This window comes from Oncorhynchus gorbuscha, linkage group LG13 (assembly GCF_021184085.1).
Source record: "Oncorhynchus gorbuscha isolate QuinsamMale2020 ecotype Even-year linkage group LG13, OgorEven_v1.0, whole genome shotgun sequence".
Taxonomy (NCBI): Eukaryota; Metazoa; Chordata; class Actinopteri; order Salmoniformes; family Salmonidae; genus Oncorhynchus; species Oncorhynchus gorbuscha.
In genome coordinates, this window is record NC_060185.1 from 91,650,553 (window position 1) to 91,669,175 (window position 18,623).

Sequence of the window (18,623 nt, forward strand, 5' to 3'; positions counted from 1 at the left end):
TAGAAGCCCACCAGCCTATATAGCAGAGTTAGATGGTTAGAAGCCCACCAGTCTATATAGCAGAGTTAGAAGCCCACCAGTCTATATAGCAGAGTTAGATGGTTAGAAGCCCACCAGTCTATATAGCAGAGTTAGATGGTTAGAAGCCCACCAGTCTATATAGCAGAGTTAGATGGTTAGAAGCCCACCAGTCTATATAGCAGAGTTAGATGGTTAGAAGCCCACCAGTCTATATAGCAGAGTTAGATGGTTAGAAGCCCACCAGTCTATACAGCAGAGTTAGATGGTTAGAAGCCCACCAGTCTATATAGCAGAGTTAGATGGTTAGAAGCCCACCAGTCTATATAGCAGAGTTAGAAGCCCACCAGCCTATACAGCAGAGTTAGATGGTTAGAAGCCCACCAGTCTATACAGCAGAGTTAGAAGCCCACCAGTCTATACAGCAGAGTTAGAAGCCCACCAGCCTATATAGCAGAGTTAGATGGTTAGAAGCCCACCAGTCTATATAGCAGAGTTAGAAGCCCACCAGTCTATATAGCAGAGTTAGATGGTTAGAAGCCCACCAGTCTATATAGCAGAGTTAGATGGTTAGAAGCCCACCAGTCTATATAGCAGAGTTAGATGGTTAGAAGCCCACCAGTCTATATAGCAGAGTTAGATGGTTAGAAGCCCACCAGTCTATATAGCAGAGTTAGATGGTTAGAAGCCCACCAGTCTATACAGCAGAGTTAGATGGTTAGAAGCCCACCAGTCTATATAGCAGAGTTAGATGGTTAGAAGCCCACCAGTCTATATAGCAGAGTTAGAAGCCCACCAGCCTATACAGCAGAGTTAGATGGTTAGAAGCCCACCAGTCTATATAGCAGAGTTAGATGGTTAGAAGCCCACCAGTCTATATAGCAGAGTTAGAAGCCCACCAGTCTATATAGCAGAGTTAGAAGCCCACCAGTCTATACAGCAGAGTTAGATGGTTAGAAGCCCACCAGTCTATATAGCAGAGTTAGATGGTTAGAAGCCCACCAGTCTATATAGCAGAGTTAGAAGCCCACCAGTCTATATAGCAGAGTTAGAAGCCCACCAGTCTATATAGCAGAGTTAGAAGCCCACCAGTCTATATAGCAGAGTTAGATGGTTAGAAGCCCACCAGTCTATATAGCAGAGTTAGAAGCCCACCAGTCTATACAGCAGAGTTAGAAGCCCACCAGCCTATATAGCAGAGTTAGATGGTTAGAAGCCCACCAGTCTATATAGCAGAGTTAGATGGTTAGAAGCCCACCAGCCTATATAGCAGAGTTAGATGGTTAGAAGCCCACCAGCCTATATAGCAGAGTTAGATGGTTAGAAGCCCACCAGTCTATATAGCAGAGTTAGATGGTTAGAAGCCCACCAGTCTATATAGCAGAGTTAGAAGCCCACCAGTCTATATAGCAGAGTTAGAAGCCCACCAGTCTATATAGCAGAGTTAGAAGCCCACCAGTCTATATAGCAGAGTTAGATGGTTAGAAGCCCACCAGTCTATATAGCAGAGTTAGATGGTTAGAAGCCCACCAGTCTATATAGCAGAGTTAGAAGCCCACCAGTCTATACAGCAGAGTTAGAAGCCCACCAGCCTATATAGCAGAGTTAGATGGTTAGAAGCCCACCAGTCTATATAGCAGAGTTAGATGGTTAGAAGCCCACCAGCCTATATAGCAGAGTTAGATGGTTAGAAGCCCACCAGCCTATATAGCAGAGTTAGATGGTTAGAAGCCCACCAGCCTATATAGCAGAGTTAGATGGTTAGAAGCCCACCAGTCTATACAGCAGAGTTAGATGGTTAGAAGCCCACCAGTCTATATAGCAGAGTTAGAAGCCCACCAGTCTATATAGCAGAGTTAGATGGTTAGAAGCCCACCAGTCTATATAGCAGAGTTAGATGGTTAGAAGCCCACCAGTCTATATAGCAGAGTTAGAAGCCCACCAGTCTATACAGCAGAGTTAGATGGTTAGAAGCCCACCAGTCTATATAGCAGAGTTAGAAGCCCACCAGTCTATATAGCAGAGTTAGATGGTTAGAAGCCCACCAGTCTATATAGCAGAGTTAGATGGTTAGAAGCCCACCAGTCTATATAGCAGAGTTAGAAGCCCACCAGTCTATATAGCAGAGTTAGAAGCCCACCAGTCTATACAGCAGAGTTAGATGGTTAGAAGCCCACCAGTCTATATAGCAGAGTTAGAAGCACACCAGTCTATATAGCAGAGTTAGAAGCCCACCAGTCTATATAGCAGAGTTAGAAGCCCACCAGTCTATATAGCAGAGTTAGATGGTTAGAAGCCCACCAGTCTATATAGCAGAGTTAGATGGTTAGAAGCCCACCAGTCTATATAGCAGAGTTAGATGGTTAGAAGCCCACCAGTCTATATAGCAGAGTTAGAAGCCCACCAGTCTATATAGCAGAGTTAGATGGTTAGAAGCCCACCAGTCTATATAGCAGAGTTAGATGGTTAGAAGCCCACCAGTCTATATAGCAGAGTTAGATGGTTAGAAGCCCACCAGTCTATATAGCAGAGTTAGAAGCCCACCACTCTATATAGCAGAGTTAGATGGTTAGAAGCCCACCAGTCTATATAGCAGAGTTAGATGGTTAGAAGCCCACCAGTCTATATAGCAGAGTTAGAAGCCCACCAGTCTATACAGCAGAGTTAGATGGTTAGAAGCCCACCAGTCTATATAGCAGAGTTAGAAGCCCACCAGTCTATATAGCAGAGTTAGATGGTTAGAAGCCCACCAGTCTATACAGCAGAGTTAGATGGTTAGAAGCCCACCAGTCTATATAGCAGAGTTAGATGGTTAGAAGCCCACCAGTCTATATAGCAGAGTTAGAAGCCCACCAGTCTATATAGCAGAGTTAGAAGCCCACCAGTCTATACAGCAGAGTCGTGCTGGTCTGACTCATCACCAGCCTTGCTGTCCACTAGCAAAGTGACAATTACATATTTCTGATTGACAATGACAAGCGGAGGTTGGAAGGCACACACATGACTGGCTGTATGTCTTACTGGCGGGAAGATACAGGCAAGGCGATGTCCCTTCCCCAGTCCTAGCTCCCCATCCCCTCATCTCTCCATTCCTCCATAAGCATAGCTCCTCGCTGATAGAGTGAGACGAGGCAGGGATGAGACAGGGAGAGGGGGATGAGGCGGGGAGAGAGGGATGAGACATGGAGATAGGGATGAGACGAAGATAGGGATGAGCCGGAGAGAGGGATGAGACAGGGAGAGATGGATGAGACAGGGAGATAGGGATGAGACAGGGAGAGAGGGATGAGACAGGGAGAGAGGGATGAGATGGGGAGAGAGGGATGAGACAGGGAGAGAGGGATGAGACAGGGAGAGAGGGATGAGACGGGGAGAGAGGGATGAGACAGGGAGAGAGGGATGAGACAGGGAGAGAGGGATGAGACGGGGAGAGAGGGATGAGACGGGAAGAGAGGGATGAGACATGGAGAGAGGGAGAGAGGGAATAGACATGGAGAGAGGGATGAGACACGGAGACAGGGATGAGACGGGGAGAGAGGGATGAGACGGGGAGAGAGAGATGAGACAGGGAGAGAGGGATGAGACGGGGAGAGAGGGATGAGACAGGGAGAGAGGGATGAGACGGGGAGAGAGGGATGAGACGGGGAGAGAGGGATGAGATAGGGAGAGAGGGATGAGACGGGCGAGAGGGATGAGACAGGGAGAGAGGGATGAGACATGGAGATAGGGATGAGACAGGGAGAGGGGAGAGAGGGATGAGAAATGGAGAGAGGAATGAGACAGGGAGATGGGAGAGAGGGATGAGACAGGGAGAGGGGAGAGGGGATGAGACAAGGAGAGAGGAATGAGACAGGGAGAGGGGAGAGAGGGATGAGACAAGGAGAGAGGAATGAGACAAGGAGAGATTAATGAGACAGGGAGAGGGGAGAGAGGGATGAGACACAGACAGGGAGAGAGGGATGAGACAAGGAGAGGGATGAGGCAGGGAGAGAGAGATGAGACACTGAGACAGGGAGAGAGGGATGATACAGGCTGAGGGATGAGGCAGGGAGAGAAGGATAGTGTCTGGAGTTTTAAGAGCTCTTGTCATCACGTTGTCACGGCCCCTCCTCTGCAGTGCAGGGGCGGTTCCTCCTGCAGGCAGAGGAGGGTCGTTAGTGATTGGATCCACCTGGGCTAAGTGCATTTAAACGGCTTCTCTAATCACTCTGGTCTCTCTCTCTCTCTCTGCTCCTCCAGGTATGATCCTGTTTTGTTTGTTCCTTTGTAGTTTTGCATAGTTTTCACTCAGTCATTCACACACAGAGATTCACGCATCCCTGCACTTTACATACACCTCACATTATGATACTTTCACACCTCATTCCCTTTTCTTTGTTTAAAGTTAATCATTTTGGTTTACAATAAAGAAGCTTTTTGATTGGTCTATACCTGCTGTTCGTGTCCCCTCATTTTTGCCACAGCCTATGAGCCACAGCCTATGAGCCACAGCCTATGAGCCACAGCCTATGAGCCACAGCCTATGAGCCACAGCCTATGAGCTGGCCTGTGACAAGGTATATGTCTTGACAGAGACCGAGACCGAGATGAGAAGGAGAAGACAGTGTCACTGTAAAGAAGGAAAGAAACTGTCGGGCCTCAATTACAAAATTCAAATCAAATCAAATTGTATTTGTCACATACACATGGTTAGCAGATGTTAGTGCGAGTGTAGTGAAATGCTTGTGCTTCTAGTTCCGACAATGCAGTAATAACCAACAAGTAATCTAACTAACAATTCCAAAACTACTGTCTTATACACACACAAGTGTAAGGGGATAAAGAATATGTACATAAAGATATATGAATGAGTGATGGTACAGAGCGGCATAGGCAAGATACAGTAGATGGTATCGAGTACAGTATATACATATGAGATGAGTATGTAAACAAAGTGGCATAGTTAAAGTGGCTAGTGATACATGTATTACATAAAGATGCAGTAGATGATATAGAGTACAGTATATACGTATACATATGAGATGAATAATGTAGGGTATGTAAACATTATATTAGGTAGCATTGTTTAAAGTGGCTAGTGATATATTTTACATAATTTCCCATCAATTCCCATTATTAAGGTGGCTGGAGTTGAGTCAGTGTGTTGGCAGCAGCCACTCAATGTTAGTGGTGGCTGTTGAACTGTCTGATGGCCTTGAGATAGAAGCTGTTTTCAGTCTCTCGGTCCCAGCTTTGATGCACCTGTACTGACCTCGCCTTCTGGATGATAGCGGGGTGAACAGGCAGTGGCTCGGGTGGTTGTTGTCCTTGATGATCTTTATGGCCTTCCTGTAACATCGGGTGGTGTAGGTGTCCTGGAGGGCAGGTAGTTTGCCCCCTGGGTGGACCAATTCAGTTTGTCTGTGATGTGTATGCCGAGGAACTTAAAACTTGCTACCCTCTCCACTACTGTTCCATCGATGTGGATAGGGGGGTGTTCCCTCTGCTGTTTCCTGAAGTCCACAATCATCTCCTTAGTTTTGTTGACGTTGAGTGTGAGGTTATTTTCCTGACACCACACTCCGAGGGCCCTCACCTCCTCCCTGTAGGCCGTCTCGTCGTTGTTGGTAATCAAGCCTACCACTGTTGTGTCGTCCGCAAACTTGATGATTTAGTTGGAGGTATGCGTGGCCACGCAGTCGTGGGTGAACAGGGAGTACAGGAGAGGGCTCAGAACACACCCATGTGGGGCCCCAGTGTTGAGGATCAGCGGGGTGGAGATGTTGTTGCCTACCCTCACCACCTGGGGGCGGCCCATCAGGAAGTCCAGTACCCAGCTGCACAGGGCGGGTCGAGACCCAGGGTCTCGAGCTTGATGACAAGCTTGGAGGGTACTATGGTGTTAAATGCCGAGCTGTAGTCGATGAACAGCATTCTCACATAGGTATTCCGTCTGTGGACCTATTTGGGCGGTAAGCAAATTGGAGTGGGTCTAGGGTGTCAGGTAGGGTGGAGGTGATATGGTCCTTGACTAGTCTCTCAAAGCACTTCATGATGACGGAAGTGAGTGCTACGGGGCGGTAGTCGTTTAGCTCAGTTACCTTAGCTTTCTTGGGAACAGGAACAATGGTGGCCCTCGAAGCATGAGGGAACAGCAGACTGGGATAGGGATTGATTGAATATGTCCTTAAACACACCAGCCAGCTGGTCTGTGCATGCTCTGAGGGCGCGGCTGGGGATGCCGTCTGGGCCTGCAGCCTTGCGAGGCTTAACACGTTTAAATGTTTTACTCACCTCGGCTGCAGTGAAGGAGAGGCCGCATGTTTTGGTTGCGGGCCGTGTCAGTGGCACTGGGTGGTGTAGGTGTCCTCAAAGCGGGCAAAAAAGTTATTTAGTCTGCCTGGGAGCAAGACATCCTGGTCCGTGACGGGGCTGGTTTTCTTTTTGTAATCCGTGATTGACTGTAGACCCTGCCACATACCTATCGTAACTGAGCCGTTGAATTGCGACTCTACTTTGTCTCTATACTGACGCTTAGCTTGTTTGATTGCCTTGCGGAGGGAATAGCTACACTATTTTTATTCGGTCATATTTCCGGTCACCTTGCCCTGGTTAAAAGCAGTGGTTCGCGCTTTCAGTTACACGCGAATGCTGCCATCAATCCACGGTTTCTGGTTTGGGAATGTTTTAATCGTTGCTATGGGAATGACATCTTCAACGCACGTTCTCATGAACTCGTACACCGAATCAGCGTATTCGTCAATGTTGTTGTTGGACGCAATGCGGAACATATCCCAATCCATGTGATCGAAGCAGTCTTGAAGCGTGGAATCAGATTGGTCGGACCAGCGTTGAACAGACCTCAGCGTGGGAGCTTCTTGTTTTAGTTTCTGTCTGTAGGCAGGGATCAACAAAATGGAGTCGTGGTCAGCTTTTCCGAAAGGAGGGCGGGGCAGGGCCTTATATGCGTCACGGAAGTTAGAATAGCCGTGATCCAAGGTTTTGCCAGCCCTGGTTGCGCAATCGATATGCTGATACAATTTAGGGAGTCTTGTTTTCAGATTAGCCTTGTTAAAATCCCCAGCTACAATGAATGCAGCCTCAGGATGTATGGATTCCAGTTTGCAAAGAGTCAAGTAAAGTTCGTTCAGAGCGATCTATGTGTCAGCTTGGGGGGGAATATATACGGCCGTGATTATAATCGAAAATAATTCCCTTGGTAGATAATGCGGTCGACATTTGATTGTGAGGAATTCTAAATCAGGTGAACAGAAGGATTTGAATTCCTGTATGCTTTTGTGACCACACCACGTCTCGTTGTCCTTTTGTTTGAACCAAACCCACACTGTTTATAGCTAACTACCAACAAGATACAAAATGCATCCATTCTACAAACACAACAACTAAATAATGCATATAGCCTGAGCCACGGGCGTTATAAAATCCTCAGAACTACGCTACGCCGCTGGCCTAAACTTAAACCTTCACTGGTCATTTATCCCCAGAAACACGGCCAGTTTTCCACCTCTAGGTGAGAACACACTGATTACAATCACTGTCTAACAAAGACATCATTCAGACCAGGGACCTGGATGAGATCAATGATGCAATATGTGACCCAAATGGCACCCTATTCCCTAGATAGTGCACTACTTCTGGTCAAAACTAGTGCACGGTGTAGGGAATAGGGTGCCATTTGGGACACATTTTTGAAATGAATAATTAGTCGATTATAGGGGAGGATGGAGAGAGGGAGGGAGGCAGAGGGAGAGATGGAGAGAGTGAGGCGGGGATGGAGGGAGTGAGGATGGAGGGAGAGATGGAGAGAGTGAGGCGGGGATGGAGGGAGTGAGGATGGAGGGAGAGATGGGAGAGAGGGGCGGGGATGGAGGGAGAGGATGGAGGGAGTGAGGGGGGATGGAGGGGGTGAGGATGGAGGGAGAGATGGAGTGAGTGAGGATGAAGGGAGGGAGGCAGGCAGAGGAAGAGATGGAGTGAGTGAGGGGGGGATGGAGGGAGTAAGGATGGAGGGAGATGGAGGCAGTGGGGGGTGGAGGGAGAGATGGAGAGAGATGGGCGGGATGGAGGGAGTGAGGATGGAGGGAGAGATGGAGAGAGTGGGGGGATGGAGGGAGTGAGGATGGAGGGAGAGATGGAGAGATTGAGGATGAAGGGAGGGAGGCAAAGGGAGAGATGGAGAAGTGAGATGGGGGTGGAGAGGGTGAGGATGGAGGGAGAGATGGAGAGATTGAGGAAGAGATGGAGGGAGAGATGGAGGGAGAGATGGAGAGAGTGAGGGAGGATAGAGGGAGAGATGGAGGGAGGGAGTGAAGATGGATGGAGGGGGTCGAGGTTACTGGGAGTGTAGGGAACGGCCAGGAGCAAGATGTCAGCTGTTCTGCAGCTGCTAATTGGTGGTGATGAGATTCAGGTTCGATGGATTTCTGCTATAACACACGTTTCTTCACTTACAGACATGCAGGGAGGGAGGGAGAGACAGGGAGGGAGGGAGGGAGAGACCGGGAGACAGGGAGGGAGGGAGGGAGGGAGGGAGAGACCAGGAGGGAGGGAGGGAGAGACCATAGGGGAGGGAGGGAGAGACAGGGAGGGAGGGGGAGGGAGGGAGGGAGGGAGTGGGAGGGAGGGAGGGAGGGAGGGAGGGAGGGAGGGGGGAAAAAGGGAGGGAGGGAAGGGAGGGAGGGAGGGAGGGACCTGGAAGGGGGAGGGAGGGAGGGACCGGAAGGGAGGAGGGACACAGAAGGAAGGGAGGAGGGAGGGAGGGAGGGAGGGAGGGAGGGAGGGAGGGAGGGAGGGAGGGAGGGAGGGAGGGAGGGAGGGAGGGAGGGAGGGAGGGAGGGAGGGAGGGAGGGAGGGAGGGAGGACAGAGGAAGATTGGGGGAGGGAGGGAGGAAGATTGGGGGAGGGAGGAACAGGGTCCATAGGCCTTTGGTCAAAAGTAGTGCACCATATAGGGAATAGGGTGGCATTTTGGACGCACAGCGAGTGTTATGACTCAGACTGGCCAATAAAAGGAAAAGATTACGATGGGGGGAAAACACAGACACTGAACAGAGGAAGATTGGGAAAAAAACAGACACTGAACAGAGGAAGATTGGGAAAAAACACAGACACTGGACAGAGGAAGATTGGGAAAAAACACAGACACTGAACAGGGGAAGATTGGGGGAAAAACACAGACACTGAACAGAGGAAGATTGGGAAAAAACACAGACACTGAACAGGGGAAGATTGGGAAAAAACACAGACACTGAACAGGGGAAGATTGGGGGGAAAAAGCGTTATGGACAGGAGAATCTAAGTTTGAGGTGTTCGGATCACAAAGAAGAACATTCGTGAGACGAATAAAAATGAAAATATGCTGGAGGAGTGAATCATCTGTCAAGCATGGTGGAGGCAATGTGTTGGTCTGGGGGAGGCAATGTGATGGTCTGGGGGAGGCAATGTGTTGGTCTGGGGGAGGCAATGTGTTGGTCTGGGGGAGGCAATGTGTTGGTCTGGGGGAGGCAATGTGATGGTCTCTGGGGGGAGGCAATGTGATGGTCTGGGGGAGGCAATGTGTTGGTCTGGGGGAGGCAATGTGATGGTCTGGGGAGGCTGGGGGAGGCAATGTGTTGGTCTGGGGGAGGCAATGTGTTGGTCTGGGGGAGGCAATGTGTTGGTCTGGGGAGGCAATGATGGTCTGGGGAGGCAATGTGATGGTCTGGGGAGGATGTGATGGCAATGGTCTGATGGTCTGGGGGAGGCAATGTGTTGGTCTGCAATGTGTTGGTCTGGAGGCAATGTGATGGTCTGGGGGAGGCAATGTGTTGGTCTGGGGGTGGCAATGTGAAGGTCTGGGGGAGGCAATGTGATGGTCTGGGGGGGGCTTTGGTGGTGGTAAAGTGGGAGATTTGTACAGGGTAAAAGGGGTCTTAAAGAAGGAATAATATCACTCTATTTTGCAACGTCATGCCATACCCTGTGGACGGCGCTTTGTTGGAGCCAATTTCCTCCTACAACAGGACAATGACCCAAAGCACAGCTCCAAACTATGCAAGAACTATTTAGGGAAGAAGCAGTCAGCTGGTATTCTGTCTATAATGGAGTGGACAGCACAGTCACCGGATCTCAACCCTATTGAGCTGTTGTGGGAGCAGCTTGACCGTAAGAAGTGCCCATCAAGCCAATCCAACTTGTGGGAGATGCTTCAGGAAGCATGGAGTGAAATCTCTTCAGATTACCTCTTCAAATTGACAACTAGAATGCAAAGGTCTGCAAGGCTGTAAATGGAGGATTATTTGACGAAAGCAAAGTTTTGAAGGACACAATTATTATTTAAATTAAAAATCATTATTTCTAACCTTGTCAACGTCTTGACTATATTTCCTATTCATCTTGCAACTCATTTCATGTATGTTTTCATGGAAAACAAGGACATTTCTAAGTGAACCCAAACTTTTGAAAGGTAGTGTAAATGGTTTGTCGAGATCGGTGTGGAAGAACTTGACTGGCCTGCACAGAGCCCTGATCTCAACCCCATCTAACACATTTGTGATGAATTGGAATGCGTGAGACCTCATCCATACTGAATGTCTCAGTGTGAGACCTCATCCATACTGAATGTCTCAGTGTGAGACCTCATCCATACTGAATGTCTCAGTGTGAGACCTCATCCATACTGAATGTCTCAGTGTGAGACCTCATCCATACTGAATGTCTCAGTGTGAGACCTCATCCATACTGAATGTCTCAATGTGAGACATCATCCATACTGAATGCCTCAGTGTGAGACCTCATCCATATTGAATGTTTCAGTGTGAGACCTCATCCATATTGAATGTCTCAGTGTGAGAACTCATCCATATTGAATGTCTCAGTGTGAGACCTCATCCATACTGAATGTCTCAGTGTGAGACCTTATCCATATTGAATGTTTCAGTGTGAGACCTCATCCATATTGAATGTCTCAGTGTGAGACCTCATCCATATTGAATGTCTCAGTGTGAGACCTCATCCATATTGAATGTCTCAGTGTGAGACCTCATCCATATTGAATGTCTCAGTGTGAGACCTCATCCATACCAAATGTCTCAGTGTGAGACCTCATCCATACCGAATGTCTCAGTGTGAGACCTCATCCATACCGAATGTCTCAGTGTATCTTCTGAACAGAAGATAAACTGAGCCTGCATCCCAAATTGCAGCCTAATGGCACTAGAGCCCTATCAGCCATGGTCAAAAGTAGTGCACTACCCTATCAGCCATGGTCAAAAGTAGTGCACTACCCTATGGGTCCAGGTCAAAAGTAGTGCACTACCCTATGGACTCTGGTCAAAAGTAGTGCACTACCCTATCAGCCATGGTCAAAAGTAGTGCACTACCCTATGGGCCATGGTCAAAAGTAGTGCACTTCCCTGTGGGCCATGGTCAAAAGTAGTGCACTACCCTATGGGCCATGGTCAAAAGTAGTGCACTACCCTATGGGCCCTGGTCAAAAGTAGTGCACTACCCTATGGACCATGGTCAAAAGTAGTGCACTACCCTATGGACCATGGTCAAAAGTAGTGCACTACCCTATGGACCATGGTCAAAAGTAGTGCACTATAAAGGGAACAGGGTGCCATTTGGGACAACATGATGATAATCATTGACAGAACAACAATGCATTTTCGTAACAAGGGGTTAGGGTTAACAAGGGACTGAATCTTACGACTGACTGTCAGACTCACCACAGATGAGACATTATCAATCACTCAGGCAAGGAAGTAAAGGAAATTGGTAAAACAGCTGTTCTGGTGCCTGCTGGAAAATAAAGTCAATCCATCCATATGCTAATGTAGGCTCTGGTGTCTGTTGGGCGTTGTAGTCCAACACAGATGCTGAGAGGACTCACGAAGACTCACTGGATTCTGTAAAAGAACTACAGGGACCGGCAGCACAGGACTGAGTCTTTGTCTCTTACTTTATTTTTCTTCTCGAATGAAACCAACTACTCTGGAGCCAGGGAGAGGGAGAAAAACATGGGTTAGAGGGACAGAGAGAGGAGAGAAGGAGAGGAGAGGAAACAGAGAGAGGAGAGAAGGAGAGGAAACAGAGAGAGGAGAGGAGAGGAAACAGAGAGAGGAGAGAAGGAGAGGAGAGGAAACAGAGAGAGGAGAGAAGGAGAGGAGAGGAGAGGAAAGAGAGAGAGGAGAGAAGGAGAGGAGAGGAAACAGAGAGAGGAGAGAAGGAGAGGAGAGAAGGAGAGGAAACAGAGAGAGGAGAGAAGGAGAGGAGAGGAAACAGAGATGGGAGGAGGAGAGAAGGAGAGGAAAGTAAACAGAGAGAGGAGAGAAGGAGAGGAAAGTAAACAGAGAGAGGAGAGAAGGAGAGAAGGAGAGGAAAGTAAACAGAGAGAGGAGAGAAGGAGAGGAAAGTAAACAGTGAATGAGAGAAGGAGAGGAAACAGAGAGAGGAGAGAAGGAGAGGAAACAGAGAGAGGAGAGAAGGAGAGGAGAGGAAACAGAGATGGGAGGAGGAGAGAATGAGAGGAAAGTAAACAGAGAGAGGAGAGAAGGAGAGGAGAAGAAACAGAGATGGGAGGAGGAGAGAAGGAGAGGAAAGTAAACAGAGAGAGGAGAGAAGGAGAGGAAAGTAAACTGAGAGAGGAGAGAAGGAGAGGAAAGTAAACAGAGAATGAGAGAAGGAGAGGAAAGTAAACAGAGGAGAGAGAGATAAGACTGAAAGAGAGAGAGAAGAGAGGAAACGAGGAAGACGAGGAGGGGACTCAGGGGAAAGATAAACAGAGAGAGAAGTTTGAGGCAAAGAGAAAGAGACTGGGCTGTTGTGTATGTGGAACACACCTTCAGAATATAGTCTCACTAACAAACAGCATGAATCAGAACACTCTGGGAGCTCCAATCAGTGTGCTGTGTTCTGTTAGAACGCTCTGGGAGCTCCAATCAGTGTGCTGTGTTCTGTTAGAACGCTCTGGGAGCTCCAAACAGTGTACTGTGTTCTGTCAGAACACTCTGGGAGCTCCAATCAGTGTGCTGTGTTCTATCAGAACACTCTGGGAGCTCCAATCAGTGTGCTGTGTTCTGTCAGAACACTCTGGGAGCTCCAATCAGTGTGCTGTGTTCTATCAGAACACTCTGGGAGCTCCAATCAGTGTGCTATGTTCTATCAGAACACTCTGGGAGCTCCAATCAGTGTGCTGTGTTCTATCAGAACACTCTGGGAGCTCCAATCAGTGTGCTGTGTTCTGTCAGAACACTGTGGGAGCTCCAATCAGTGTGCTGTGTTCTGCCTGTTTACAGCTCCAATCAGTGTGCTGTGTTCTGTTAGAACACTCTGGGAGCTCCAATCAGTGTGCTGTGTTCTGTTAGAACACTCTGGGAGCTCCAATCAGTATGCTGTGTTCTGCCTGTTTACAGCTCCAATCAGTGCGCTGTGTTCTGCCTGTTTACTTCTCCAATCAGTGTGCTGTGTTCTGCCTGTTTACAGCTCCAATCAGTGTGCTGTGTTCTGTTAGAAAACTCTGGGAGCTCCAATCAGTGTGCTGTGTTCTGCCTGTTTACAGCTCCAATCAGTGTGCTGTGTTCTGCCTGTTTACAGCTCCAATCAGTGTGCTGTGTTCTGCCTGTTTACAGCTCCAATCAGTGTGCTGTGTTCTGTTAGAACACTCTGGGAGCTCCAATCAGTGTGCTGTGTTCTGTTAGAACACTCTGGGAGCTCCAATCAGTGTGCTTTGTTCTGCCTGTTTACAGCTCCAATCAGTGCGCTGTGTTCTGCCTGTTTACTTCTCCAATCAGTGTGCTGTGTTCTGCCTGTTTACAGCTCCAATCAGTGTGCTGTGTTCTGTTAGAAAACTCTGGGAGCTCCAATCAGTGTGCTGTGTTCTGTTAGAACACTCTGGGAGCTCCAATCAGCTCCAATCAGTGTGCTGTGTTCTGTCTGTTTACAGCTCCAATCAGTGTGCTGTGTTCTGTCTGTTTACAGCTCCAATCAGTGTGCTGTGTTCTGCCTGTTTACACATTTTGTTATATTAACTTCAGTAGTAACTGGTCCTATTCATCTATAAATCATGTTCACCAGAGTACTTATAAGAATCAAAGACTGAAACATCTCACTCCCTCGCTAGTGTTCCCCTCTTCCTCTCGATCGCTGTCTCTCTTTCTCTGTCTGACTTAGTCACTCTCTCCCTCTCTCTTGACCTCTGCCTCTCTCCCTGACTCTTTGTTTTTTCTCACTCTCTCCACCACCCTCTCTTTCTCTCTCTGCCTGTCTGTCTCATCTCCTTTTGACCTAGTCTTCATCATTCTGCCTCATTCATATCATCTCCTTCTCAGTCTCCTTTTCCTCTGGCGCTCCCTCCCTCTCTCCCTTCTCTCCCGCTGTACTCTCCCTCCCTGCCCTCTCTCTCTCCCTCTCTCCCTTCTCTCCCGCTGTACTCTCCCTCCCTGCCCTCTCTCCCTCCCTCTCTCCCTTCTCTCCCGCTGTACTCTCCCTCCCTGCCCTCTCTCTCTCCCTCCTCTCTCTCTCTCCCACTCCCTCTGCCAGTCTCCTTTCCCTCTTCCCAGTCTGCTTCTGACCCGGTCTACCTCTCTCTCTTCCTCCCTCTTTCTCTCCCACTCTCTCCTTTTCCCTCTGTCCAGGAGAAGCGTCTGTCAATGAGGATAGAGGACATCAGTGATCACCCACACTGTATGCCCAATCTCCACCCACCTATTATATAAAAATGATATCAACGACTCCATAGGGAAATCATTAGCCAACCATGTGTTATCCTTTGTTACTACACCTCCTTAAAACCCTCCACCACCCCAACCCCCAAGCCTGACCTGCCAACTGAATCTCATTCAGGAATCTGAGGGGAACCATTTGGAATGATGAACAAGGTGTATTTTAATTGGCCATATGTTGCAAAATCTCCCTCCTCTCTCTGCACAGAGAAAGCGAGGGATGAGGAGAGAGAAAGCGAGGGATGAGGAGAGAGAAAGCGAGGGATGAGGAGAGAGGAAGCGAGGGGTGAGGAGAGAGAAAGCGAGGGTAGAGGAGACAGAAAGCGAGGGGTGAGGAGAGAGGAAGCGAGGGATGAGGAGAGAGAAAGCGAGGGATGAGGAGAGAGAAAGCGAGGGATGAGGAGACAGAAAACGAGGGGTGAGGAGAGAGAAAGGGAGGGATGAGGAGAGAGAAAGCGAGGGATGAGGAGAGAGGAAGCGGGGGATGAGGAGAGAGAAAGCGAGGGATGAGGAGAGAGGAAGCGGGGGATGAGGAGAGAGAAAGCGAGGGATGAGGAGACAGAAAACGAGGGGTGAGGAGAGAGAAAGTGAGGGATGAGGAGAGAGAAAGCGAGGGATGAGGAGAGAGGAAGCGGGGGATGAGGAGAGAGAAAGCGAGGGATGAGGAGAGAGAAAGTGAGGGATGAGCCAGATGATTTACTAACGAAGGTAGGTAGTCAGTCGCCAGTGGCCAAACTGTCTTTCCCCCTTCAGCTAAACGGCACAACTGTCTGGCTTAGACCAAGTAGGGATTGTGTGTGTGTGTGTGTGGCAGAGGAGGTTTGTAGAATAGGCTTGGGTGGTCTGTACCTTGCCTGAGACTTGAAGTGATGCCTGGTGCTTTAAATCAGTGTGCTACTACGTCTTCTTTCCTCATGCAGACGGCTGGGGATTGATCTCTGATTGGTTACATCCCAGTATAACATAGTGCACGTACACTGAGTATACAAAACATTAAGAACACCTGCTCTTTCCATGACAGACTGACCAGGGGCATCCAGCTGAAAGCTATGATCCTTATTGATGTCACTTGTTAAATCCACTTCAATCAGAGTAGATGAAGGGGAGGAGACGGGTAAAAGAAGGATTTTTAAGTCTTGAGACATCTTGAGACATGGATTGGGTATGTGTGCCATTCAGAGGGAGAAAGATTTACGAGCCTTTGAACGGGGGGGGGGTATGGTAGTCGGTGTCACGCTCAAAAGTTTCCCTTGTGTCTCCAGAATGTTCCACCACCCAAAGGACATCCAGCCAACAGTGGTCGAAAATGGTGAATTGATGAAAGAGGACTTAGGAGGGTGTGCAAAGCAGCAGACTGTCTACAATTAGTCAACTGACAGTCCAGTACAACATTGGTGCACAAAGACCCATTAAAGAATGCACAACTCGTCCTACACTGACATGAATGGGGTTTGGCAGCCGACGACCTCACAGAGATCCACTTCTTTCAGCAAAATTTAAGAAAATGCTTTTACAGTGGGCCAAGGAACGAACATTTTAGAATTTGAGAAACATTTCCTGTTCTGATGAATACCGGTTCCTGCTGTTTCACTCTGATGGGAGGACTAGGGTATGGAGAAAAACACAGGAGTACATGCATCTGCCATGGGGCGGCAGGGTAGCCTAGTGGTTAGAGCGTTGGACTAGTAACCGGAAGGTTGCAAGGTACAAATCTGTTATTCTGCCCCTGAACAGGCAGTTAACCCACTGTTCCCAGGCATCATTGAAAATAAGAATTTGTTCTGTTGTTTTATTGTGTTCCATGTTCTATGGTGACATGGAGCCTACCCTAAACGATACTTTTAAATAAGTGTTTTATGTGAGGGAAATAAGCTATGACTTACGGTAGAAGACGTACTGCGTGAAATTGGACCATACTTTCTCAGGTGCGTAATGGCTGATGGAAGAGGCGGTGAGCAACGAGTTACAGGCAACGATGTGGAACCCGCTCTCCGACAGCATGTCAAAGGCCCGCTCCGGGTGACGGAACCGGAGGAAGAACCGGGAGGTGTACCTGTCCGCAGGCCTGTCCGCGTCTCGGCTCTCATTCAGGGTGTTTCCAAACACCTCTTTGGCGAGGCCGATCCTTCCGCTGATGAAGATTCTGGGTACTATTTTTTTGGTTTTGGGGTTAATCTGACTGTCTTTGCCCCCCGCGCACGTGCCTTTGAAACCGACGGTTAAGTATCCATATCTCCCGTCCAGAGAGTATGAGGAATATATCCGCTGGTCGCTGCTTAGCGACGCGTTGTCGAAATCACTATGAAACGGGTCGTCCTGAAAAATGTTAGATTCCTCGGACGCCAACAGTTTGACCAGTTTGGGCAGTTCAAAGTATTCTGCTTCCCGTTTTAACCTCCCTTTCTCCGGGAAGTGATCCGGTAGGACGACCTGCTTATCTCTCAAATAATCCAAGACATATCTGAACAGAAAACCATCTCTGTCGATAAAATAACGTCCCCTGAGGTCCCGCGCCAAGTCGTTCGACGAGGATCCCTTCTTGATGGAGAATAACCGTCCCAGTAAGGAATTGGGGATGCTTGTTAAAGTATGGAGACGAGTATAGTATACCTGACCTCCCACGTTTAGTTCAATAACATCAGACGGCGGGTTTTGCACCGACCCTGTTTCTTTAGCCGGCTGGGTTTTACAATTCTCACTCAGTGCCATTTTTAGTTCATGCATAAAACCAAATCCCGGTCAAGGTGTGGCGCGCAGATGTTCCCAAAAAGTTTTCTATATGGGATGGAATGTGCATGTCTTCTGTTGAATTAAATCGGTCCCCACATGCAGCGCGCGCATATTTTTACACACATCCATTGCTTTGAGTCCATTAATATAATCCTACAGTGAAATCATCGTGAAATCACCATTATTCCATAATCGATCTAAAATATAATTGATCACCTCTGCACTTCAGTCCGGTCTGGATAAAAATGTCCAACTTCTTTGATTCTGCAAGTCAAGCTCCAGTCCTTGTTTTATATTAACAGTCCAGTGTAACTTTATCTGCCTGAATCAATGGCACGTTCGCTGTCCACAGAGACTGTGCTGAAATTGCCTTGCGCGTGCTGTTCTTTTCTGAAAGTGAAGATGGAATCCGGACGCCGGTGCAGCGCGCTCCCATCTCTACGTCTCCAAATTGCTGTGCAGAGAAGAGAGCAGAAATAACGGCAAGGCTGGCACCGGAGTGAAAACGGTTACGATGATGTTTTTCCAGCGGTGCGTGGAAAAACATAATGGGGAGTAACGTCTTACATCATCATCTTAAAGGAAAATTACGTTTGAAAACGTACGACGTAGCGTAGAATAGCCTACATTCTGAATGACATTCCATAAAAAAATATATTAACATTCTGCAAAGTAGCCTAATAGGCTATAATAACATTTGAGTTTGAATTTAATTTGGGGATTTCCATATGCTGAAACATATCAGGTGACTAATTCAAAACTGTGTATGATAAAATTAGCAAAAAACTAAATAAGCCCACTATCCGTTTTTGTTGCTTCCCAAGATGTATCTATGCTGATGAATAATGTCTTAATTGTCGATCACCAGCTATTTCAAGCTGGGATGTTGTGATGCGCTATGGTACAGTGATTGGACTGTGAGTGGGTGTCCGTTCAACACCATGGAAAGGTACCGTTCGGCTGCAGGTGGCCATAGAGCCCCTCAGTGGAGATGTCATAATACCCATAAAACCTAGTGGTCAAACAGAGAAATGGTTACAATCGTTTCTCCCCATGAATGGGATTTTAGAAACCCTTAAAATAAGGGCCGTGTTTCATGTCTTCTTATCCTCGCGTGACGTTTTGATTACCGTGTAAATCTCTCTCGGACAAGGTGACGTTTATCAATATATT

The 18,623-nt window shown here is 48.1% G+C and overlaps 1 protein-coding gene across 1 annotated transcript in view; it reads right to left on the minus strand.

Moving 5' to 3' along the window:
• Positions 1 to 17,932, minus strand: part of LOC123993697 (BTB/POZ domain-containing protein KCTD16-like) — a 36,732-nt gene extending 18,800 nt beyond the window's left edge. Inside the window, exon 1 of the mRNA XM_046296106.1 lies at positions 16,604 to 17,932. Within this exon, the coding sequence (XP_046152062.1) occupies positions 16,604 to 17,444 (841 nt within the window). The 5' untranslated portion in view covers positions 17,445 to 17,932. The remainder of the gene's footprint in view (positions 1 to 16,603) is intronic.
• Positions 17,933 to 18,623: the final 691 nt, after the last annotated feature.